At 45.1% G+C, this 24,824-nt stretch overlaps 1 protein-coding gene across 1 annotated transcript in view; it reads right to left on the reverse strand.

Annotated features, from left to right (window-relative positions):
- The window catches only part of PAPPA (pappalysin 1), a 268,195-nt gene extending 253,112 nt beyond the window's left edge, over nucleotides 1-15,083 (reverse strand). Inside the window, exon 1 of the mRNA XM_062207691.1 lies at nucleotides 14,663-15,083. Within this exon, the coding sequence (XP_062063675.1) occupies nucleotides 14,663-15,083 (421 nt within the window). The remainder of the gene's footprint in view (nucleotides 1-14,662) is intronic.
- Nucleotides 15,084-24,824: the final 9,741 nt, after the last annotated feature.

Consider the following 24,824-nt stretch of genomic DNA (forward strand, 5'->3'; position numbering starts at 1 on the left):
CCTTGTTGCTCTACAGTCGGTCTTCTAGAACTGCTTTGTTTACTCAGTATGACCTATCCACCTGTAGTTTGATTCAAAATGCACCACAGCCCTCGTCACAAGGTGATAATGTGTCTGCACTGAGCATAAGTGGGGGAACATGTCTCAGGCTCTGATCCCCAAAAGAGGAGTCTAAAAACATTTTGACAAAGACAGCAAGTTTTAATTAAGTATATATGCCCCAGAAGATCACTTACTGAGATGTGAGAAATGCTCTGGTGGATGTTAAGTGATCTTTCTGTTCAAATAAAATATACTTTGCATATCAAAGATATTTCTTAGTCAATCTCTTTGAAATCTTTTTTTAAAGATTTATTTATTTGAAAGTTAGAGTTACAAAGAGGGACACATACACACACACAGAGGAAAAGGGAGAGGGAGAGGGAGAGGCGAGAGAGAAGGGGGGAGAGGGGAGACACAGAGAGAGAGATATCTTCCATCTACTGGTTCACTTCCCAGATGGTTACAACAGCTGGGGCTGGGCCAGGCTGAAGCCAGGAGCCAGGGGCTCTATCATGGTCTCTTACAATGGCGGCAGGGGCCCAAATACTTAGCCCATCTTCCATTGTTTTTCCCAGGCTATTAGCAGAGAATTGGATTCCAAACAGATCAACCACACATGAACTGGTGTTCACATGAGATGCCAGTGGCACAGGTGGCAGCTTTACCTGCCACACCACATTCCCAGCCCCTCTTTGAAATCATTGAGATTTTGCTCTCATTTCTCCCTCCCTCGCTCTAACTTATCCTCTTTTCCTTATTTCCATTTTTCACTCTGCAGTCTTTAAATGCTTGTATTAACCACTGGAGGCACATTCATTCATTCATTCATTCACTCATTCATTCATTCATATATTCACCCTCACATAAAAATTTGATGGATAACTAGGGTATGCCAAGCAATGTGGCAGGCCATTCAAAGGAATACAGATAAAATTAAATGGGGCTGGGTTTGGATTCCAGTTCCACCCACCACTCATTAGCTGTGGGCCTTTCAGTGAATCATGTAACTTTCTAACCCAATTTCAGGAGTTCCAAGTGTAGCAGTCAGCACAGTTCCAGCACATAGTAAGTGCTCATTATAAGCTAGCCACTTTTATTACTGTCATTACTGCAGAGAATGTGTATTCTCCCCCAAGGGTATATAAACAGCAGACAGAGAATTCCAGATCCTGAGGTCACCAAAAGGTCTCACAAGATCAAGGGAGGTGCATGCGAAGGTCCCCTATCAGAGAAGGGAAAAGGATGAGAACCCAAGCAACAGAAATGATTGCTGGGACTTGGGGCCAGTGGGACAGAGCAGGAGAATCTAGGAGACAGCTGTAGTGTACACACAAAAGAAACACTTTGTAAACAGGCAAAGGGCCCAGAAGGGAAGACCAGGGCCAGAATGTGGCTTGGATTAGAAAGGCTTCAATATGAGTTCGAGAGGCCCTTCGAAACACTGCTCCCCACCCCCACCCTCTTTGGTTTGGAAAGCCAGATTTCTTTTCCCTTCTAACTTCTTTGCTCACTGGGAAATGGAATTAACCACTGTGTAATGTTGCTGACTGTGACGCACATGCCAGGTCATGTGCTCTAGTTACGTAATGGGACATGCCTGAGGTTCGTGAGCTCTTTCTCCCAGAATCATTAGAAATTCAGCTGGTTCTTTTACTTAGTCATCCGTTCACTAAACACACAGATAGCTCCTTTATATGCAGGGCACTGTGTTGAGCAATGGAGAAGTTAAGATGGCATAACCCTAAATAACACACAGTGAAACATGATGAAGAATTCCAAGGGTTTTGAAATAAACATGCAGAAGATATAGTGGAGACAGGTGGATAATGGAGATGGAGAGCAAGTTACACTTGGGAAGGTAGGGAGGGCTTCACATAGGAGAGGGACCTTGAGAAAAACCCTGTAGAAGTGGGATGCCGGTGTTGTGGCATAGTGAATAAAGCCACTGCCTGCAGTGCCAGCATCCCATATGGGTGCCAGGTCATATCCTGGCTGCTGTTCTTCAAATCCAGCTCTCTGCTAATGACTGGAAAAGCAGCGGAAGATGGTCCAAGTGCTTGGGCCCCTGCACCCTCACGGGAGACCTGCAAGAGGCTCCTCCTGGCTTCAGAGCAGCCCAGCTTTGGCTGTTGCAGCCATTAGGGGAGTGAACTAGTGATTGGACAATATCTCTCTCGTCTCTCTGTATCTCTGTCTCTCCCTCTCTCTATCTGTAACTCTGCCTGCTTATTTATTTCAAATAAATAAATAAACCCTATAGAAGCATAAACATTATGCAATGTTAAACACAGAAATGCAAGAGACATGCCAAGTAAAAGAAGTGATATTTTAAGAGTCTTTCACTCTAGGGACTGGCACCGTGGCACAATAGGTTAATCTTCTGCCTGCGGCACTGGTATCTCATGTGGGCCCCAGTTTGTGTTCTGGCTGCCCCTCCTCTAATCCAGCTCTCTGCTGTGGCCTGGGAAAGCAGTAGAAGATGGCCCAAGTGCTTGGGCCCCTGCACCTATGTGGGAGACTGGGAAGAAACACCTGGCTCCTGGCTTCAGAGTGGCGCAGCTCAGGCTGTTGAGGCCATTTGGGGAGTGAACCAATGGAAGGAAGACCTCTCTTTCTGTCTCTCCCTCTGTCTGTAACTCTACCTCTCAAGTAAATAAATAAAATTTTATTTAAAAAATAGTATTTCACTCTGAAAAGTGATGTCTAAAAAGATATGTTGTGAGGAACTTAAAATAATTCAGTTGTTAATGAAGAATCTTTAGCTAGGGGTGATAGAATCAAATTGGCACTTTAGGAAGATCTGACTGTGGAGGATCAGTCAAAGGGATGCAAGTGTTGGGATTGAGAGAAGTGGCCAATACTATAACAGGGAAATATTCGTAACAATGAATGAAGAGGGCTTACGTTAAGAAGATGACAAGTGGGGCTGGTGTTGTGGCATAGCAGGCAAAGCTGCCGCCTGCAGTGCCGGCATCTCACATGGGCACCAGTTTGAGTCCTGGCTGCTCCACTTCCAATCCGGCTCTCTGCTATGGCCTGGGAAAGCAATAGAAGGTGGCCCAAGTCCTTGGGCTCCTGCACTCACATGGGAAACCCAAAAGAAGCTCCCGGTTCCTGGCTTCGGTTTGGCACAGCTCCAGCCGTTGCAGCTAATTGGGGAGTGAATCAGCAGATGGAAGACATTTCTCTCCCCTTCTCTCTCGTTCTCTCTCTCTCTGCCTCTCCTCTCTGTGTGTAACTCTGACTTTCAAATAAATAAATAAATCTTTTTTAAAAAAAGAAGACGACAGGTTAGCTACAAAAATACTAAGGAAGCAAGACAGGCAGGAATCGATGACAAACTGAATATGGTGAATGAGATATCTGGAGTCCTTCAAGAGGATCCAAGAAATTTTGGGGAAAAGATGGTTCTGTTTTGTATGTGTTGAGTTAGTTTTACATGATGGATCTATGAGCCTAGAGATAAATGACTGTCACCAGAAGACAGGTGGTAATTAATCTTTAGGCGAGGCTATAAAGTCAGTGGACAAGTGGCCCTCGTTCACCTGGCAGGGTCACTGACTTGGACAAGCCACTTTCCTCATCTATCCTTAGTTCCTCTTCTATGGAATGAACAGCTCAGCTGAGTCCTTCTAACCTTCACACACCTTGGTTCTTTGTCCTTAACATGGATTTTACTTCATAAAACTGAGTGCAGCATGTATTCATTTTTTTTACATTTTCTGGCTGTGTGGTTTGCACCTGTTAGAGCAAGGCTGTTTTGTGCCTGTTAGCACACCCTTTGCTTTTCTCTCATTAGCCACTGTTGCTGAATAAACTACAATGTCATTAGAAAAAATAATCCCCTCTATACAAACACATTTGGTCACATTCTTCCCAGCCACACTTCATGAGGCAACAGGAATTAAGGAAAGACAAATGTGGGATAGAGGAATAACTTCTTGTTACAAGGGTGACAGGTACAGGTTAGACCACCACTCTCCAAAGGCAAAAGGCTGGACCAGCTCTCTGGATTTAGTCACAAGCTGATCTACTCACATGCTCAGATGTCCCAAGCTGTGACCTCTCATATTTTCTGACTCTGTTTTCTCCACATAGGCTGGAACCTTGAACCTTACCAGGTTCTCTACAACTGAAAGAGGGCAACTTCTACTCCTCTAAATTCTACAGACCCTGGATTTGTAACAAACAATGTTGGAAATGAAACACATCTTCTTTGTCTTCTTTGAAGAAAAATCTAACTGGCCAAAATAAATGTGGTGAGCATGTAGAGTAGGAAGCGAGAGGGGTGGGATGGGAATAAGAGGACGCGAGATGAGCTTCAGAGATTACAGAACTGAAAAGTTCCAGGAAGGAAAATAGGCTATAGACTCAAGAGTTTAAGCATTTTTATTCATGAAATGATATGATTAAAATGATAAGATTAAAAACGCAATGACCTATTGTGACGTACACAAATTTATCCGAAGTGGAATTTGTTAAGTAAGAAATTATGAAATTTGAGAATTGTAACCACTAGCATGGTAAGGATCATTTGGACTGTAATTTAATGAGGCTTTGAATCTGATGGAAGTTATATTTGGCTATATTACTAATTAGATGACTTCTAGCCTTTAGGATGTCTCAATATTTCTTAAATAATGTTTTTAGTCAGTCTTTGAAATTCTGCTGCTGTTATTTTGCTTTTGATTTATTTATTCTAAGGGTGGAACCATACCTCCTCCCCAACATACACACACAGGTCTTCCATCAACTGGTTCCTTCCCTAAATGACTGCAACAACTGGGGCTGGGCCAAGCCCAAGGCAGGAACCTCAAATTCCATCCATGTTTCCCACAGGAGTAGCAGGGACCCAAGCACTTGAGCCATCACTTGCTCTCTCCCAAGGTGTACATTAGCAGGAAGATGGATTGGAAGCAGAGAATTCAGGATTTGAACCAAGAACTCCAATATGGGATATAGGCATCCCAAGTAACAACTTAACTGCTATACCACAACAGCTTCCGCTGTTGTTTTACTTTGTGACTTGAGTAATCGTAAAGTGTATATGTCAATGGAAGAGTCATTTTCTAAGGCATTATCAGTCAATTCTACCTTAGCAAGAAGGCAAGTCATGTCCTTTTCCCAAGAAGTGTGTTGCAAGGGGTGGGGAAAAGCAGAAAGTGGGTAGGCGCTTGGCCCCTGAGGGTGACAGGCACAAGCACCACCTAGTGGAGAAAAATGAACCGAAAAGGGAAGAAAACTGGAACTATTGCCAACTTCAGAATTTTGTTTTAGGATAGTCCTGATTAGGATAACAGAATCCTAGGAACTGTCGTTAGATAAACTCCATTTTTCAGAGAGATAAAGTAACTTACCTAGCAAGCTAATGACTACACTGGCCTGAACAGACACCTGCCAGCTCAGAGTGAAGTGTTTGTCCTCTGATATGCCATGGCTTTCTCAAGACAGCCTCAGGTGCGCTCTTGAGTCTCTTTCTTTCCTTATGGCACCGCTCCGGTCAACCACCCCAACCACCCTATTCAATCCTTACTCACATGCTTGCCTTCCACACGGTGCTCCTCAACTCTGTTCCTGACTTAATTTTTCTCATAAATAGTCACCTGAACCCATGTATGAAGTATATGCTCATTTGTGTGTAGTCTGTCCTCAACCCCTATCTAGCCCCTGTCCAGAATATAAATTCCTGAGGGCAGGAGTGTTTTTTTCTCTCTGTTCTCTGCTCTGTTTTCAGGGTTCAGAACTATACCTGGCACATAGAAAGAACAAAAGCAAACAAACAAAAACACCAAAAACAAAAACAAAAACAAAAAACAAAAAACCTTGTCATATGCTTGGGAAGGACAAATTTTGCTTTGTCACTTATTTTTATCTGTATTCCTTTTATTTCATCCAATGAGCACACATTGCTTCTGTACAAGGAAAGGATAACAACCTGTTCATTTTGTTTGCCTTTCATTTGAGTTTACATTTTTTTTGTGTTAAAATTATGGCAATAAATCTTTCCTGAGTGGTCAGGGAGGAAAAGGCAGTCCCTTGCTTTGCCAAAGGAGGTAAGCAAGTCCAATTTCTAGTTGTTAAGAGAATCAGAAATTTCGTGTGGCAAGGGCTGGACACACAAATCACCAGTGTGAGTTGACTTTTGTTGGGCTACCCATGATCTTGATTCCGTTACTAAGCATTTTATACATGAAGGCCCAATTAATCTTCAAAAACAATCCTGGGAAGTAAAAGCTAATATTATCTACACTTTACAGATGGTAAAGTGAATCTGGAAGACATTAAATAATCTGTCCAAGGTCATGGAATTAGCAAGTACGACACTCAGGAAAACAAACCCAATCAATTGAGTTCCTGAATATTATGATCAACAACTGTCAAAGAGCTCAGAAAACACATACTCCTGCAGGTCATTCCTCTTGAGCCCTAAAATGTTCTAGAAGGTGTCCTGGGCAGTTGTAAACGGAGGAAATGATGATCCAGAGAAATAAGAACTAGTGTTACATGTAAGTGTGCGTGTGTGTGTGTGTGTTGTCACAATATGTTTTGTATTGTCACAATGATCAGCAGATCCTGTGGGACTCTTACACACAGGGGCCAAGGATTCTAAACATTTCACAATGTGTGGGGCAGACCCATAGCAAAGATTTTTTTTTTAATCATAAGCTTCTTTTGCAAGTTTCCACTTATCCCTTTTACATATCCTTCCAAAGCCTTCCTTCTTTATTTTCCTTCCCCTCAAGCTCTCCCTGCATGGTCATTTTAACCTGAGTTTGCAAGTGTGCAGACTGGCAGGGAGAGGTGGCTCCTGATGCCTGCAGCCTGGGGGTATCAGACTTTCAGTAAATCTTCGAGTGCCCTTGGGAGAGTCCCTGACCACCTTCAAGCTGCAGCGTCTCCATTTGCAAACCTGTCAGCTTACAGAACACACAGGGATTTGAGACGTCACCTCCTCCTGTGGCTCTCAAACCCTTTTAATTTTTTCAAACTTTTTATTACGGAAATCTTCAATCACACACAAAAGGACTTACAAAAATGTATTGAAGCCCCGTGCTTCCATAACCTGATCTCAGCAATTATCAGTTTACCAATCTTCTTCTAACCCCCTTCCTCAACTTTTTTCCTGGACATTTCTAAAAAATAACGAACCAAACAAACAAATGGCATAATATGATTTTGCCCATGAATACTTTAGAATAGATTTCTAATAGGTTAGGGACTTTCAGAATTAAACCGAATAATACCATTATCATACCTCACAAAATTAACAATAACCCCCTTAATGTCACATAATGTACATTCAAGCTCTCTACAAGGGAGAAACCCCACTCAAATTCTATAAAATCACATTTGAGGTGACTTTTTAAAAGCAGAATAAGGTAAAGGGAGAATGGGTCAGGTTGAGTTCTGCCTGCTACCTTTCCCCCAGAGGCTTCCTAAGGTTAGGGGGGTACAGTCTGGAATTCCCCATTCTACCACCCTGTACCTCCCTTTTGCATCATGAGAACCCTGGGGGCCCTGAGAGGAGCAAAGTAAGCTGTCAAGGTCATATAGCAGTAAGTGGCAGTGTTTGGCAGACTTGTGAAGTCCCACATCAAAGGACTCCAGTGAGGTCACAAGGCATGAAAAGGTTTGCTAACTCCATCACTAGTTATCATCCCCAGTGTGACGATGATAATAAAGGCATCTTTCCAGGAATGACCTTGATTGCCAAGTCCCTCACATCTCTCACCTTCTGGCTCCTCTAAGCCATGCCTGACATGTATTCTGGGTTCTGATCTCATCCAAATGTTTCCTCTGCCCTTGTCTCACCTGGTCCCTAGGACAACCCATGAGACAGGACTGTAATCACACCTGAAATCCTGTTCCTCAGGTGCCAAGCAACACAGCTCAGTCAGAGGAAGCAAAAACAGGATCTGAACTCTGATCTCATGTTTGCTAACATCATGTCTTTAAGCGAATCAGGGAGCTGAATCTTGCCAGTGAGTTCCCAGCTGCAGGTGCCAGAATCACAGGTGAGAATTCCCAGTAAGTGCATCAAGTCATGCCACAGAGATTCTCTGCATGGCAAGAAGGGAGATGAGGGGACACTGAGGGAAAGGGAACTATAAATTAGAGAAGGGGAAGGTGTGAATGGGTAAATGGGTGCCTGCTGGATTCCCAAGCCCTTGGCTCTAGGTAGACCATGTACAATCTGCCCACCGAGGGGACCCTCCCTCCTGCAGCATCTGGGGGCCATCTGTGTTCCTTATCAGAGACACCTGCAGTCAGTGCTGGGTTTAAGAGGAATGTCAAGATACAGGTTTTGAAATAATAGGGACACTGATCTGCTACAGGAATAGTCCGGGGAGAAGCAGTGAGACTCAGATCTGATTCTTGCACCCCTTATTCCTGCTGAGAGGAGGCTCCTTTCCCAATGCTCTGAATGATTCATTTGAAATCAGGTGCAGCAGAATTGAATGCATGACCTCCTTACTGGAGTGTCCACACTTTAAAGAGCCATCAGAAGGCGAGGATATAGCTTCCTTACAGGAATGATTCTGAAAACTAGGAATGTTAGGGCTCTTGGCACCCAGTGTAAAATTGAGCAGTGGAGGATGGACGAGGGGTCTCTCCTGGTGTCTGGGGACTCAGAGTTGGGACAGTTGAATTTCTGTAAAGACCCAGCTGGAAATGTCAGAGCTTTGGGTCTCATTTTCCCCACCTGCAGAACCAGGGGAAGTCAGACTGAGTCAGTGATTGTCCCCCTGGGTGGCCCTCCAACACTACCTGAAAAGCTTTAGAAAAACACCTTGACAGGGCTAACCTCAGACTTATGACATCAAACTCCCTGGGGTGTATCCCGGGGGGCAGGGTGTTTGAAAAGCTGGCGATTCAAGGTGCAGCCAGGAATGGGAACCACTGGACCAAATGATCTCCCAGGTTCTTTGAGAGAGGGCAGTCTATGAGCAAAATTTAATTCTGTATGACCCTGGTCCTCAGTTTCCCCTACTGAGCTTCTTGATTCAGATGACCCACCAAGTCCATGTTCAGGCTGTCATGTACCACCCACACTCCTGAGCTCCACATCTGCTGGCCTCAGGTTTGCCTTCCCTTGTGCAAAGATGAGAAGTGTTCCTTCAGGTCCCACAGCCTCTGTCACCTCTTCTCTGTCCCTGCATAGTAATTCAGGGGAAATGGAGACCAGGGAGGGCAGCTGAGGAATGAGCAAGAGACATGTCGCAGCAGATCTGGGACTGCCATTTGGTCTCCATTCCCAGGAGTGCACATGTCCCGTCAATGCAAACTGTTTTTTCCTACTTAAAGAGAAGTCCACTGGCAGGGGCCAGTGCTGTGGCTCACTTGATCAATCCTCTGCCTGCAGCGCGGCATCTCATATGGGCATCAGGTTCTAGGTCCCAGTTGCTCCTCTTCCAGTCCAGCTCTCTGCTGTGGCCCAGGAGGACAGTGGAGGATGGCCCAAGTGCTTGGGCCCCTGCACCCGCATGGGAGACCAGGAAGAAGCACCTGGCTCCTGGCTTCGGATCAGCGCAGCACCGCCATAGCAGCCATTTGGGAGTGAACCAACGGAAGGAAGACCTTTCTCTCTGTCTCTCTCTCTCACTGTCTATAATTCTACCTGTCAAATAAATTAAAAAAAGAAAAAGAAAAGTCCACTGGCTCTGGACTTCTTTTGGCTCTTGCCACCAAGAAACTATCCAGCAGGTCAAAAAAGAAGATACCAAAATGAAAGGAAGGAACTGAAGGCATCTAAGATACACTGTCTTATCCAGAGAGATGATCCACACAACTGGAGAAAACAAAGCCCATAAAGTACAACAGGGCCTCACTTTCAGAAGGCCGCACTACCAAACTGGAAGAAGGAGATATGATTACTTGCTAAGTACAGCTACCTTGACTGGAGTCCCTCATATGAGCTGGCGCTGTAGTAGGTACTACCTTCATATCTATTTTATTGAAATTTCCTGATACCATCATACCCATTTTACAAGAAGAACACAAGGGATGCAGTGAGTGACTTGACTAGAAAGCATGCAGCAAAAACTGGCGAGAGAAATTCCAACCTTGGTCTGGGTTGCTAATTTGATGTGAAAAGAAAACCAAAACCAGATAGGGTAGGTGAAATCCAGGCTTCAGCTGCGATTTGCACCCATTTTTTACCCTCTTTAATCTGTGAGTGTACAGTCAGCATACAGAGACACAAAGGAACAGGCATATCCTGCCACAAGATTGAGGAGGGGAAAGTGAGTCATTGCCTCTCTCTCCAAAAAGGCTGCAGACAGAGGAAACAGGCACTTGGGACTTGAGTTCACATCTGGGCTCTGTCCACTTGAGGACCTGTGGGAATTTGGGTCAGGTCATTAAACCCCATAGAAGACTCCATTTCTTATTTTATCAAGTATGCATGAGGAGGCCCACCTCCCAGGATTGTTGTGAAGGCAAAATGCACACAGAGGCAAGTACCTGGCACCATCCTGGACCTCTTGGAGGCACCCAGGGCACAGGTTGCTATTGCACTTTAAGTTTTCTCAGAATAGAAGGTCGAGAAGGTGATCTTTGGGAAATCATGTCTCATAATGAGGGGAAGTTTTTGAGCACTTGCTCTACACCAAATCCCAGTTCCAAGCATTTACTTGATGTCCATGCTACCCTACAGGACAGGTACTTGTGCCATCATCATTTTGTAGATGAGGAGGCTGAAGCCCAGAGGGGTCAGCTAGCTCCAAGGAAGCACAGGTAGTTAGAGGAAGAGGTGGACTCACACTCAGGTGATACGGGCTATTACAGCTGGGTTTTGTGTAGCCATGTTCTAGATCCCAGGTGGGACTGTGAACGTTAGCAAACACCATGTTCATATAAGGACTCCTTACATCCCAGCCTTCCTTGTTGCAGCCACTCTGGAGTGGGGAAAAGGTGGCAATCTTTGTAGGGGTTGAGTGGGTGGCAGAAAGCAGAGATTGCAGAAGGGAGGGAGAAAAGGACTCCTGGGAGCAACCAGCAAACTCAATCCAGCCCCACAGTTACAACAAAGAAAAAAAAAAGGCTGGCAAGGGGAGGAGCTGGGCGGGATTCAGGTAAATCCCTTTTCCCTTCTGAACAGTCCAGGAATCACTAAGGGAAGGGGAGTGGGGTCTGGGGTGGAGGAGGGCAGCACTTGTGGGGTCCACATTTCACTTATCTAACAGGTCAGGAGAAACTTTAACAAGATTAACTGCTGCTCAGGGACTCTGCTCAATGGAGCAAATTGAGTCTATTGTTTTCTTTTTCTTTCTTTCAAACTGCACGGGTGGGGGAGGAGGTTGGAGATGAGGAGCAGGGGTCTAGATCCTGCCTGGTGTGCCACAAAGGCACAGGGATGTGTCAGAACCCCCGCCATCCATTCCACAGACTTGAAAGGGAGCCCACTGTGCGGAGCTGGAAGGCTGAAGGCTGTGCCTGGGTGGTGGGTGTGCATGGGGTGAGGGGTGACGGTGTTTATGAGACAAGCTCTCTCCATGGTGCAGGGGAAAGGCCTGGAAGGCGGGATGCCAGGAATTACATCCCAGTTCCTGCCGCTGAGGTCCTGTGTCAGCCAGCACACACCCCTGCCCTCTGAGTCTCTTCCTTCCCATTTGGCCAAGGGGAGAATGGCTGGGGTAACTCCCTTCTCAAAGCAGCCCCTCGAGCCTACAGAGCCTACAGAGCATCCAGTGTTGGTGGGCCCTCCCGAGAATCCTGCACTCAGGCACTTTCTAACTCTGGCTTTGTTTTTCCCTGCGTAAGCTTTTCCTTTATTTTTTTTTTTATATTTATTAATGTATTTTTTCTCCTTGCCCTTCAGAAAAATACAAGGCGTGTTTTCTGAGCTTCAGAAGCGAACGGCTTCTTCGGTCCTTCCCCTGCCTCTTCAAGCGCCTGTCTGAACTGGTGTCAGTGAAGTTTGAACCGGGCAGAAATAGCATTCCGGGCGGATCTGGGAGCACAGCCCGCCTACCAGGAGCGGCAAAGCCTGCCTCTGCCAGACGACAGACCCGGTTAACAGCACCGTAAAATTAGACCTTTACGAAACCCAATTGAATCCTGCAGCAAAGAATGATGTAAGGCAGCCTGGCCTGACAGCAAGGCAGCAGCCCTCTGCCTGAAATAGCAGTGCAGTCCCCGCTGAGCGATGACTGCTCTCAAGATAGGTGACCAGGGATTCCTCTGAAAGTGGCGACGCCCAGCCGGAGGAAAGCCAGGGAAAGCCAGCAGAGGTCAGGCAGCAAACCGGGCACCTGAGGTCGCCGCGACACGGTGAGCCTGGGCACCAGATCCTCGATGATGGCCCTCTCGGTCCTGCCTCTCCCAGCCCGAACTTACACGAAGGAGGGAGCTGAAAAAGTACTTCTGCAAAGGACCTCTGTTTGTTTGCTTTTTAATTCAAGGGGAAGCAGGTTCTTTTTAGTCCAACACTCCGTACCGTGTGGAGGATACTGCGGAATGAGTCTTTTCTGGCTCAGGGCCAGGTGTTTACACACCGCCAAATCTGGCTCCGACTCAACTAGGGGAGAGAAAAAAATCCACCCGAACCCTCCAGAGAAAAGCTCCTGGCTTTCTGGTGCTACAGGACAGCAATGCCTTTTCTTTTTCTTTCTCGTTTTGAGAGGAATGCTATTTCCACACATAAAATAGACCAGGCATTTTATACAAGCAATAATAACCTAACGTCCCCCATCCAATTACAGTATTTTACGGCAACAATCTTTGTGCGAGAGAGTGAGTGCTCAGCCAAACGCATGTGAAGAGGCTTCTGAATTATAGACACTTGGAAAGCAGTCTCCCGTGGAATTCCAGGAGTCGCACAGATATATTTTTAAAGATGCATTCGATACCTCTTCCATTAATGATACCTGTACAGCCCTGGGCTGTCCTCTGTGGAGGGGAAACCCTCTACATCACCAGCTGGACAGGTACACATTAGGAAAGCCCAGACCTACTCATTTTTGCCCCCGTATCATCTCCAAACAACAGACTGTGCTTTTCACATGTTTGAAAAGAGAAGTAAACATACCACAGCCCTGAATTATCACCACCATCATTACTATTTCGAATACCATCTCCTCTGCTCCATATTATAGCCTCCTCCGTGTGAGTAGGGCTTGGGAGCTAAAAGTGAATGAGCTCCTTCGCCCCCTCCTTCCCGAGGAAAAAGGAAAAATAGCACGCAATGACGTCAGCTGTGTGTGCGTGTGAGTGTGAGTGTGTGTGTGTGTGTTTGGGGGGGGGGGTCGCTCTACTGCTCTCCTGGGGTAGCCGGAAAGTGGGGGCTTTGGCAGGCATATTATTGGTATAGCAGCGAGTTTGGGTCCCAAAAGGTGACTGTCAGGTAAACAGGGCAAGCAGCGCAACGTTTACAAAGTCCCAGGCAAGGAGAGAGAGAGAGAGATGGAGAGAGGGAGAGAGGGAGAGAGAGAGAGAGGGAGAGAGAGAGAGGGAGAGGGAGAGGGAGAGAGAGGAGAGGGAGAGAGAGAGAGGGAGAGAGGAAGAGGGAGAGAGAGGGAGAGAGGGAGAGAGGGAGAGAGAGCGAGCGAAACGGCACCGCCAGAAGAGCGGCGAGCTTTCCCTTCGAAGAACGTGTGTGTAAGGGGGTGGGATCGCAAAACGCCTCGCACGTTTTCTGACTGCAGCCAAGGGGGAACCCCTACTCTCACTTTAAGACGGACCGGAGCATGGCAAGGCTGTTTGTGCAGGGAGGGAATCTCCCACACAGCAGAGGAAAACTTTCCTTCTCCCCGCCAGCGCCGCCCCCTCCGCCCCCAAGTTTGTCAAAGGCATTTCCACAGCCGCGTTTGGGGGCTGGAGGGGCAAGGATGGGGGTGCGTTTCTAAGGCTCGCAACCCTCGCGCAGTGTCCGGTTTCACTAAGGGCTTCGCGGTGGAACAGCGAAGTGGGGAGTGGGGTGGGGGGCGCAGGGAGAACGCAAATTCATCCCGGGCTCTTAAAAGTCCCAAACGGGAAAGGCGCCCCGTTTCGCAGCTGAAACTCGGGGGTGCTGGAGGGGGTTTGCTTTAGGGAGGTCTCGCTCCGGCTCCGAGTGACAAGCTACGGGTTTTGTCAGAAAGCGAGCACAGGATGGGGTGAATCCCAGAGGCAGGCTTCCAGCAGAGAGCAACTTTGGGGCAGTCCCAGTACTTCGAAGCCCAGGGCATGACAACGACCGTGTCCTCTCTGGCTCTCAGGGTAACGGGGAAAACTGAAAGAGGGGTCACCCCCCACTGAAAACTCCAGGAAGTCTGTGGTCCCCTAGGCTCCTTACACATGCATCCCTGTCAGATCATCCTCCCCTCCCTCCCAAAGGGAGACCGTAAGTCCACCCTCCGCAGGGGCACCGCTGCGCGCACGCGGCTCCCCGGGGACCAGCCGTCACTGGCTGAGGGTCTCCGGGCCACCAGGAGCGCGCCCCACGTTCCCCCCGGGAGTCCAGGCAGCCACACCTTCCAAGCGCGCCCATTCCGCAGATGGGACAAAGTAAGGTCCGCTGTCAGCCCCGGGTGTCTCCGCGTCGCGCACGGGGCAGCTCCGGCGCAGACACACCCGCAACCCCCCGGCCCGCCCGCCACCCGCACTCAGGTACCCGCGCGCCCGGGACGCCCTCGCCTACCTGTGATCACCGCCGGGGACCTCTGGCCCCCCTCCGCTCGCAGCCACACTTGCAACGTGAACGCGTCCCGGGGCAGCTCGAGGTCGGCCCGCAGGCGCAGCTGCTCGCCTCGCCCGCTGAAATAGAGCGCCCGGCTCGGCGGGCTCGGCTCCTCGGCGGCGCCCCTCGCCTCCCGCTGCTGCCGCCGCCGGGGGACGCGCACGGCTTCCCAGGCACCGCCCGGCGGCGGCGGCGGCGGCGGCGGCGGCGAGGCGCGGCGGCCGCGGGCCGCCCGGGTGGCGCAGGTGGCCGGGCCGGCGGCGGGGCGCGGGGGGCGGCCGGCCCGCGGGTCTCTCCGGGCCCGGCGGGGGCGCTCGGCCAGCCCGCAGCCCAGCGCGGCGCTCAGCAGCCCCAGGCGCAGCACCCAACTCCAGAGCCGCATGTCCGACGGTCCCCCCCGCCCCCCCTTCGCCCCTGCACCGCCGCCCGGAGCTGCCAGCTTTGGGAGCCTCGGCGCCTCGACTTTCTTCGCTTCTTCACCCTTCTTGGGCGAGCCCCCCCTTCCACTTGCTTTTTTCTGTTCTTTCTCGCTTTCCTCCTCAAGGTGTTTGCCTCACTGCCCCCACCTTTGGAAAATACAGTCCAACTCCTCCTGGTTGGCGATTAATTTCCCTCCCCGCTCCTTTATCTGCCTTGTTTCCCCCTTCCAACAGCTGGTTGCCTTCCTCCTTGTTTTATTTCATTTTATTTTATATGATTTCTCGCTCTTAAAAAAAAAAAAAAAAGCTCCTCCAAGACACTGATCCGCTGAATTCCCGCCCCCCAAAAAGATGCTCTAATTTATTTATTTTTTGCGTCCTTTATAACACAAGCCACAGCCCCCTTCTCCCCCCCAGTCCCCCTCCCCTCCCTCCTTCTTCACAAAATGAAAGGAAAGAGGGGGGAAAAATCCCTCAGAAGATGAGTAAACAAGCGTATGCTAATCTGCTCCCGAGCGCTCCACCTTCCCAATTGAATGAGTCCCTGTTAAAACTGCGCGGATCATGACTAATCAATCAGTTTGGAGAGGCCGAGCAGCCCAGCCTTCCTCCACTTTGCCGCTAGCCTCCTTGCCCGCGCTCCCGCCTCTCCACCCCCTCCTTTTTTTTTTTTTTTTTTTAAGAAGACAATCTTAAAGTAACAATTTAATGAAATTCTGTACACACCCCCTTACGGTCCTCCCAGCTCTCCTCATTTCTGCTCAAAACACACATTCCTGTTTTTTTGTTTTGTTTTGCTTGCTTTTTTTTTTCTCCCCTACTTCACCTCACGCGCACACACACACCTCCTTATATATATATATATATATATTTTTTTTCCTCCTGACGGGAGAAAAATCTCTCTTCTCTCAGTGTCCCCTTTGAACGTTGATGGTAAGTCTCATCCTCTCCTGTAGCACATAAAGTCCTGAAACTTGATTCTCAGATTTTTAAAAATGTTTCTCTCCCTCTCTCTCTCCCCCTCTTTCTCTCCTTCCCTCCTTCCCTCCCTCCTTTCTTTCTCCTCACTCTCTCCTCTTCCTCCTTCTCCCTCTCTCTCCCTCTTTTTTCTTCTTCCCCTCCTCCTTTCTCTTCTCCTTTGGCTTCTCTGTCCCTTCTCCCTTTCTTCTGCTTAGAGTTCCCTTAAAGTTGTGCCATGATGTGGGCTCCTCTTCCCTGAGCCCCCGTGCTCCCGGCTTCAGCTAACCCAAATGCTGTTTGCAAAGCCGTCATGGAATCAGCAGAAGGAAACAGAGAAAAGGCATTTTCCAAGGCATGTGTCTTTCAGGGCTGTAGACCTAGCAAAACTGGGTCTCTGGATTTCCCCGAATGTGCTTCAAAATGTTCTATGGGGTGCAAGAAATTATTTTAATAAATCATGAGAGAAAAAGCTTAAGCCACCTACTTTTTTCAATCTAAGAAATTGAGGTCCTCTGACACTGTTCAACTCACAGGTAAGGATCTGACCACTGCTGCTTTGTAGATTTGTTTTGAACAGGGACATGTATGTAATATATTTTTTTTTCTCCCTTTTCCCCCTCTTTATAGAACTCAAAGGCTCCCCCTTATGGCAAAACAGTTCTCCTTCTTCTTTTTCCCCTCCCAAGTATTTAATAAGTCAAAATGCATTAGCAGCAGTGGATTACAAATTATTAGTTCAAATAATGTAGCGATAAAAATGTACTATGTGAGGTTTACATGTGGATAATGAACTGGATGTCTGAGCTGAAACTGCCTTCCTTCATTTGCAACTTTCTTTCCCATGTGCTCCTGTCCTCAAGGCTGCCCCAGATCCTTCTTGAGAGCTGGGATCATTGCTACATGCCTCAGGGAGAGGGAGTTTTTCAGTGGAGAATGTGGGCCAGTGAAAGTGCATGTGAAGATCTGTAGGATGAGCAAATCTATAAAAGTCTGACAGTGCTTTGTCCAGATTGTAGAGTCCTACTGGAAATGGGAGATCCCAGATTCAGATCTTCCTGGTCTGGGAAGGACTTCCTATATGGTCTCTGGCCAAGAATATTTGAACTCAGTTTGTCCTGTTATAAAATGAAAATTTCACTGTATCTTAAATCTGTTTCCAGAGACCGACTGGAAAGAGGAGGATCTTGGATGCACAATGCCACGGATGAGGAATTCGCCTCAGGAAATCTTTCACTGTCTGCAAATCCAAGTTGCCTATAAAAGTCTGCAGGTTTCCATTCAATAAAGAGAGAACTATGCTGAACCACTTAAATGATATCATTCACGATTCCCCCCTCCTTTCCTTCAATGAAACTTGGTACATGACTACTGATTCTCTTCAATTGTGACGATTAGACACTTGGAAATTGTCTGTCTTTTGGGGAACTTTTAAGTGTTTGCATGAAATAGTTTTTAAATACTTTATTTGGAAAGGAGAGAGTGAGAAAGAGAGAGGAGGAGAGAGAGACCCTGATATCCCATCTTCTGGTTTACTTCCTAAATGCTTAAAACAGCTGAGTCTTAACTCAGGAGCAGGGATCTCAATCTGGGTTTCCCACATGGATGGAAGTGAACTACTTAAGCTGTCACCTGCTGCTTCCCAGGGTACACATTAGCAGGAGGCTGGAATCAGGAGCAGAGTTGGGACTCGAACCCAGGCGCTCTGATGTGGACTCCCAAACAGTTTTTACTTCTACACCAAATGGCCACCTCTATGATAGTTTTCAATGTTTCTAGATGTTTGGGATTTTATCAGCTCCACTACCGGGAATCAGAACACAAGACTTTTAGTTCTAGTCACCCCTCAAACACATACCAGAACTTTGACCATGAGTGAGTCACTTCACTACTCTCCCTTCCACATCCTTCCCTTTAAAATGGGTTTATCTATTTCACAAATTTATTTTCAGGATAAAATATGCTCTGGGGCATCCTACTTTGTAAATGATGCCATATAAATACCATTTATTCTACTGTTGCTGTCAAGAACAAAATGCTCCTTAGGTTTGTTACAGAAAAAGAAAATTGAGGAGGCAGAGTTATTTCTTTCCTGTGTCAGGCAGGGAAAGGAAAAGCCAAGGATCCTTAAGCACCTTTGATTTCCGTTCCTCAATGCATTGGAGGCATTTGGCAACACCTCTTTCTCACCTGTTCATTGATCATACATTTACTACTCTGTCCCCTATGTCTTAGAAGCACAAATTCCTTGTGCATGTATGGGTGTATTTTCTTGTATTTAATTGTGCGTAAGATTAAATGAATTGTAACCATTGGCTCACCCATCCTAGTCCATTCATGCTTGATCTTATTTATATATAACATAGTGATACAGCATATGCTGCTCATTGTACTCTATCATGTAATCTTTCATGAATTATTTACCTTTTATTTTAAAGTCTTATTTATTTGTTTATGAGAGAGAGAGAGAGAGAAAGAGAGAGAGAGAGAGAGATGTTGCTGGTCCTCCAAATGTCCATAACAGTGGGGCTGGAACTGCCTCAAATGGAGCTAGGCATCAAACCCAAGAACTCTGATGTGGGATACAGGTATCACAATGAGTTCTGAACTGTAGGTTAAATGTGTGCCCCTCCTTTCTTTCATCATCTGTAATAGAGGAGCAATCAGCTGAGAGTCAGTTGACTGGAGGTTTAATTCTGAGCTGTGTGGGATCTTTGAATCTCACTTGGCTTATGTAAAATGAAAGGACACGAGTCCAAGAAACCTAAGAACTTCCAAATCTGAAATTGAATGGAGCCCAAATTATCAGAGTATGTCGGCATCTTCTATATGATCACCCCATGTTTGACTGGTTCCATCCTACCCACTCCCACTCCCTCTTAAGTTTCTGAATATTGTCATCCTCAAAACTACTTTTACTCTCTCTCATCTCTCTGGATTATACTATTTCTTTCTTTCCTTTTTTTTTTTTAAGATTTATTTATTTATTTGAAAGTCAGAGTTACACAGAGAGAGGAGAGGCAGAGAGAGAGGTCTTCCATCCGATGGTTCACTCCCCAATTGTCCACAACGGCCGGAGCTGTGCTGATCCGAAGCCAGGAGCCAGGAGTTTCCTCTGGTGAAGGGGCCCAAGGACTTGGGCCATCCTCCACTGCTTTCCCAGGCCATAGCAGAGCTGGGTTGGAAGTGGAGCAGCTTGGTCTCGAACCGGCGCCTAAATGGGATGCTGGCGCTTCAGGCCAGGGTATTAACCCGCTGAGCCACAGCACCGGCCCCCTGGAATATACTATTTCAACATTCATTTTCTTTGGTAATAACTAAAAGCTAAGTGTTTTGCCAGTATATAAGGTCTACAGGAATGTAGTAGAGTAACATCAAAGTAGAGCCCTAAAGAATTGAATGGGAGAAGATGGTTCGAAGTACACATTTCCAAGTCATCATGACCTGGGTTCTTGTGACCTTCGGCAACTTGCTTAATTATTCTGAGTCTCAGTGACCTTACCATTGAGTTTTCATAAGGTTTAAATTAGTGTGCTACGTGACTTAGTAGGTGCTCAATAAATGAGCCTCCTTTTTTTCCCACAGATTTAAATTTTTGTGGTCCTCTGGGCTTCTTTGTCAGTTTTCCTCTGGAGTAGAATCCAAATTACTGTTACTCGGAGTCACACAGATCATTCCCATCTTAGCATTCCAGGGCAATCATTGTCTGTCTGGCAGAATCTGGTACTGTGTGAGATAGGATCTTGCATTGTTCTTGGTGTCCTGTTTACATCTTTCCTCCCAGATTAGAACCTTCACAGGAGAGGGTCTTCAAGGCCATTTGTTCAGAGAACCTCCCCCTAATTGTAATCCTCCACCAGCAGCCTGAAGGGCTCCCTCCACTGGGCTCTCATAGAATTTCCTCTGAAGTTCCATCACCACATCCCCAAAGTAAACAATCACTTAATTACATATCTGCCCAAATTCCATTTCCACTGGAATGGAGGCTCTGTTACATTCACATTTGTGTTTCCCCATGTGCCTAGCTCAGCACTTTGCATATAGCTTCTGGTCCATGACCACTGTTGCATTCAAATATGCAGTTTTGTCTGCATTACACTTCTTCAGTTTATACAGTTTCTCCTGTAGTGCTAATCACAATGCTACGGACGTTTTAGGTTTTTTGTTTTGATTTGGTTTTTTCCAATTTTTATTTATTTATTTGAAAGGCAGAGTTACAGAGAAAGAAGAAGTAAGTACAGAGACAGAGAGAGGTATTTTCCATCTGCTGGTTCACTCCCCAAATGTCCACAATGGCTGGGGATGGGCCAGGGTGAAGTCAGGAGCCAGGAGGTTCATCCAGGTCTCCCACTGGAGTGCAGCTGCCTGAGTATTTGACTATCTTCTGCTGCTTTTCCAGGCACATTAGCAGGGAGCTGGGTCAGAAGTGGAGCAGCCTGAACTTGAACTGTTGAATTGGTACTCATATGGGATGCCAGTGTTGCAGTCACCAGCTTAACATGTTACTCCACAATGCCAGCCCCTGTTTTAGGTTCTTATTAAATACTGTTTAATTTCTTAGTTTCCTTAGCCTTGGCTCTCTCAGATGATGGATATGTGGACATCCCGACAGACCTAGTGCAATTCACTGGCTACTCACACAGAAGTTCTAGAAGGGTTGTGGATTTCAGAATGGAATACACTGAGTTCAAATCCTATCTTTGCTAAATAACAGTTATAGTAACAGTTTATATTTGTTGAATATACACTGTTTTCTAAGTAATATTTAAGTCTGTTCTATTGGAAAAATCCCATCCAACATTTATAACAAGCCTACAGAGGAGGTCTAATAATTAGCCCATTTTAGTAGAGGAAAAAAAAAAAAAGCAGAATCAAAGAGACTAAATAAATTGTTGAGAAGCCAGCCAATCTAGATATAGTAGTCTGTGTACTAGCTCCAGGGGCTAGGAAAATTACTTAGCCATTTGAGCCTTGTTTTGAGTTTTATAGATTTCATAGGGATATCTAGGAGATTAAATAAGATGATGAACATCATGTTGCACAGTGAAGAGTACATATGTCAGTGTGTGTTGGATAAACATTAGCTTCTTTGCTCCAGCTCCTATCTCTGTCTAAATTCAGGGTAGGATTGAGGTGGGCAGTGAGGATTGGTGCCAAAACTCATCCTCCCTCTGTGACTTCAAGCACCCAGTTTGCTGCCTAACCTCTGCTGGCTTTCACTGAATGGACATCATCACTTTCCTAGTAGTTGGGTTGTATTAATGTAACACATTAAGCAGAGTGACAATTCTAATAATCATGCCAGTAGTGATAACTCCCCCATGTTGAACTCATACTTTGTGCTCAATACCATACCAGGCCTTAAACTTTTCTCATCACAAGACTAGGAGGTAGGTTTGAATTCAGTGCATCTGAATTGTTCAATAGTTTTTCTTTTTTCTCTAAAGTCCATACTTTAATCTTCTTAAGTCATATTAAAAATATATTTATTCCCAACCCAGAGTAGTTCTTAGCATTTCCAAGATCCTTCCAAAAATAATCTGGGATTGAATAATGGCTGCTCTGAGTCCAGAGCCACAAAGAAAGGGAGCCAGTGATCATATTTTTTACCCAAGGTGGAGATGGGGATTTGGGATTGCTGACTGAAGCTGGCAGGCTCGTATTTTCCTCGGTACAAGAGAGTTTGAACCTTGAAGTTCATGGCAAAATGGAAGTAAAAAACAAATTTTATTCAGTACAAACAAATTCACCAAATAAATGCAGTCATTCTTCAAAAAGTTTGTGGAAAATGTGTACTGCCCCCAAATAAGCTTATCTTGTAATTCCATTTTCTGTGAACTCTTAAGTTTCCTGTATATTTTGAGTCTTTTGTGTCCAGTAATGACTGGCTCTAAAATCAACTGAGGTCCTGTCACACTCTTCCTGCAGCTATATGACGGGAAAGCTGAAACAGAAACTTCTAGATTCTAACCATCGTTCTTTGACTCATACATAAAAGCCCCATTTTGATTATCTCAGTAGTCCAAAGCATTTCTTAAGCTTAGAATTTTACTTGAAGGTGAAGGCCACTGCAGCTTATTTTTGTTTTTCAGTGATTCCTAAAAATGAATATCACTGTGATTTTTATGATTTTTGAATTTTCTTTAAGAATGACAATTAGGTAGAATTTATTATGACAGACATTATCTTGAATAATTATATACATTATTTAATAAATCATCAGAACTATAATTACAGCTTTTTATTATTATTACCACTTCGCAGATTTAAAGGCAAATAGAGGCTTAAAATAATGAGGTAAAAAAAAGTTGGTTGGATTCTATGACACATTTGAACCCAAGTCTATCTCACTCCAAAGTTCAGATTCTTAACTATTTGGCTGGGCTGCCTTTAATCACCTTTAATCTTTCTATTGTTTTACATTGGAAACAGGAAAATATCTCAATAATCTTGTGGAAGAGGAGGCTTTGTGAGCAATCAGAAGAGGCAATGGTGGGCGTTTTCTTGGTTCAGTATGTATCGGCTGGTTTTGTCAAGTGGAAAACAAAACGTTTGATAACCCCTTCCGCTTAATTCCAGGACAATTGTATCTTGTGGCATATTTGAGAAGAGGCCTTGAGTCACATAATGGACAATGCTTTCTACTCTGGTTTTTTTTTTTTTTTTCAGAAATTACAGAATCACTTTTCAATTGCCCCCCCCCCCTTTATTTTTTAATCAACTGAGATTGAAAATGTGCAATTAACTGTTCTCCAGAGAAGACTGTTCCATAAGAAACTAATCTAGCAATGCTTTCTGACGAATTCAGCCTGTATCAGTGGAGAATGATATGACTTTAGAGGGTCTTCTACATGCCCTGCATGGACCTAACCTACAGTCTCACAACATCTCAATTAGGTTGATTTTGCTCTGATTGAAAACATGATGAACTTAAGTTCAGAAAAGAGTAGCAATTTACCTTACATCACCTAGCAATATATGTCTGAACTAGAACTATAACGTATGTTTTTATGCCAATGTAGTGTCATCTCCGTAACATTGCTCTTGATTAAACATTAAAATAAATCATCCCTAGAGGAATATTTAGCTGTTTTTTTTTCTTTCTCCTATAGTGTTGGATTTATCTCCATCTTCCTTTCTATGCTAGACTTTAAGCTTCTTGAAGATGAGACCTGAGTTGTTAACCTTCTGTGTTCCTCTGTGGAGGTCACCTTCTGTGTTTTCTGGAAAATAGGAGCTCAGTGAGCATTTGGTGAACTCCACAGGCCTTCCATAACCGCTGTTATGTGTGACTCCCATCTCACCTGATCTTGTGTCCTTTGAATTCTTAAAACTCATGATTTCCCTGATCCAAGGTAACTAATAGAGTACCTGAAATGTAGTGTAATAGAGTGAAATAGACATTTTGAGATTTGATGATTGTTTACAGCCCTTGTCTCTTTTGTTGAGCAACAGTGTCTTGTTTTTGTTCTTTTTTCTTCATACTGTTTGTTGGAATCATTTACTTAGTATAGGGTCAACTCTATAATAATTAAGTAAACTGAAAATAGATCTTTGTAAAAATGAAGTGTGGGAATGTGAGAGGGAGGAGGAGGATGGGTTGAAGTGTGAGTGGGAGGGAGGGTGAGGGGGAAGTGTCACTATGTTCCTAATTCTGTATATATGAGATACATGAAGTTTGTATAACTTAAATAAAGTTTTAAAAAAAGAAAAAAAAAAGAACAAAATGCAAAATAAAAAAAATTTGGAGAAAGGCTTAGATTTTTCAGAGAGCCCCCCTCATGCCCTCCAGCAGTTGGAATCAATCTCTTCCTTCTCTGAAACTCTCAGGCTTAGACCCCCAGATGTCCAGCCAGTGCTATCAAGCACAGCCTTATATTTCCACTTATCTTGTCATGTGGTCATAACCCAAGCTAGGGCACATGGGGGCTGGGGAAGTGATGTTAGTGTGCTCCACATCAGCCTACTTTTTTTAAACATGAAATACTTTTCAAACCATTGAATCTTGCACTCTTCTCTTTATAAATTAAGACCCACAAAGAGGAAATGATAGACCTAAAGTGATGCATCCAAACGTTCCCAAAATGCAAATTCCACAGCTTTCTGGATCACAAACCAATATGCTTTCTAGCAAAATGCTGCTTCTCTTATTGCGGGTGATGATAATTTATTGTACATTTTACAATTTTTTAAATCAATTTTGTGCCTGATATTGTGCTATGTCTGTCTGCTGTCTTGCATGATTTTTATTGTTCAATTGTCATTATTGTTATTAATAATTAACATTTATAATTTGCTTTTGTGTAGTGTTTATGTATTATATTATTGAATCTTTATGGTAACACTAAAGGACAGGTAATATGACTATATTATTTTATACAGGAGAAAGAAAACTTTAGGACAGTGTATTGATTTGTAACAACCAAAAACTAGATGTGACTGGCTGCAAAGTCTGTGTTCTTAACCTTTAGGATAAACTAAAGCAGTGAGAAATGTGTAAGTTCCTTCAAGATAACTGGAGATTTACTGTACAGTGTTCCAAACCAGTCCTTCAATTCATTGCTATGAAGAACCAGAAGAGACCAGCCCTGTACACAGAGGTCAATGGGCAACATTTAATCCTGGGAGAATACAGACACTGGACTGATTTAGATCACATAGAAAAGCACTAAACAATCAATAAATAATAACAATAACCTTAGCATACTGGATGCCTTGGCCCTCCTCAGAACAAAGAGATATTTAAA

Source organism: Lepus europaeus, chromosome 12 (genome assembly GCF_033115175.1).
Source record: "Lepus europaeus isolate LE1 chromosome 12, mLepTim1.pri, whole genome shotgun sequence".
Lineage (NCBI taxonomy): Eukaryota > Metazoa > Chordata > Mammalia > Lagomorpha > Leporidae > Lepus > Lepus europaeus.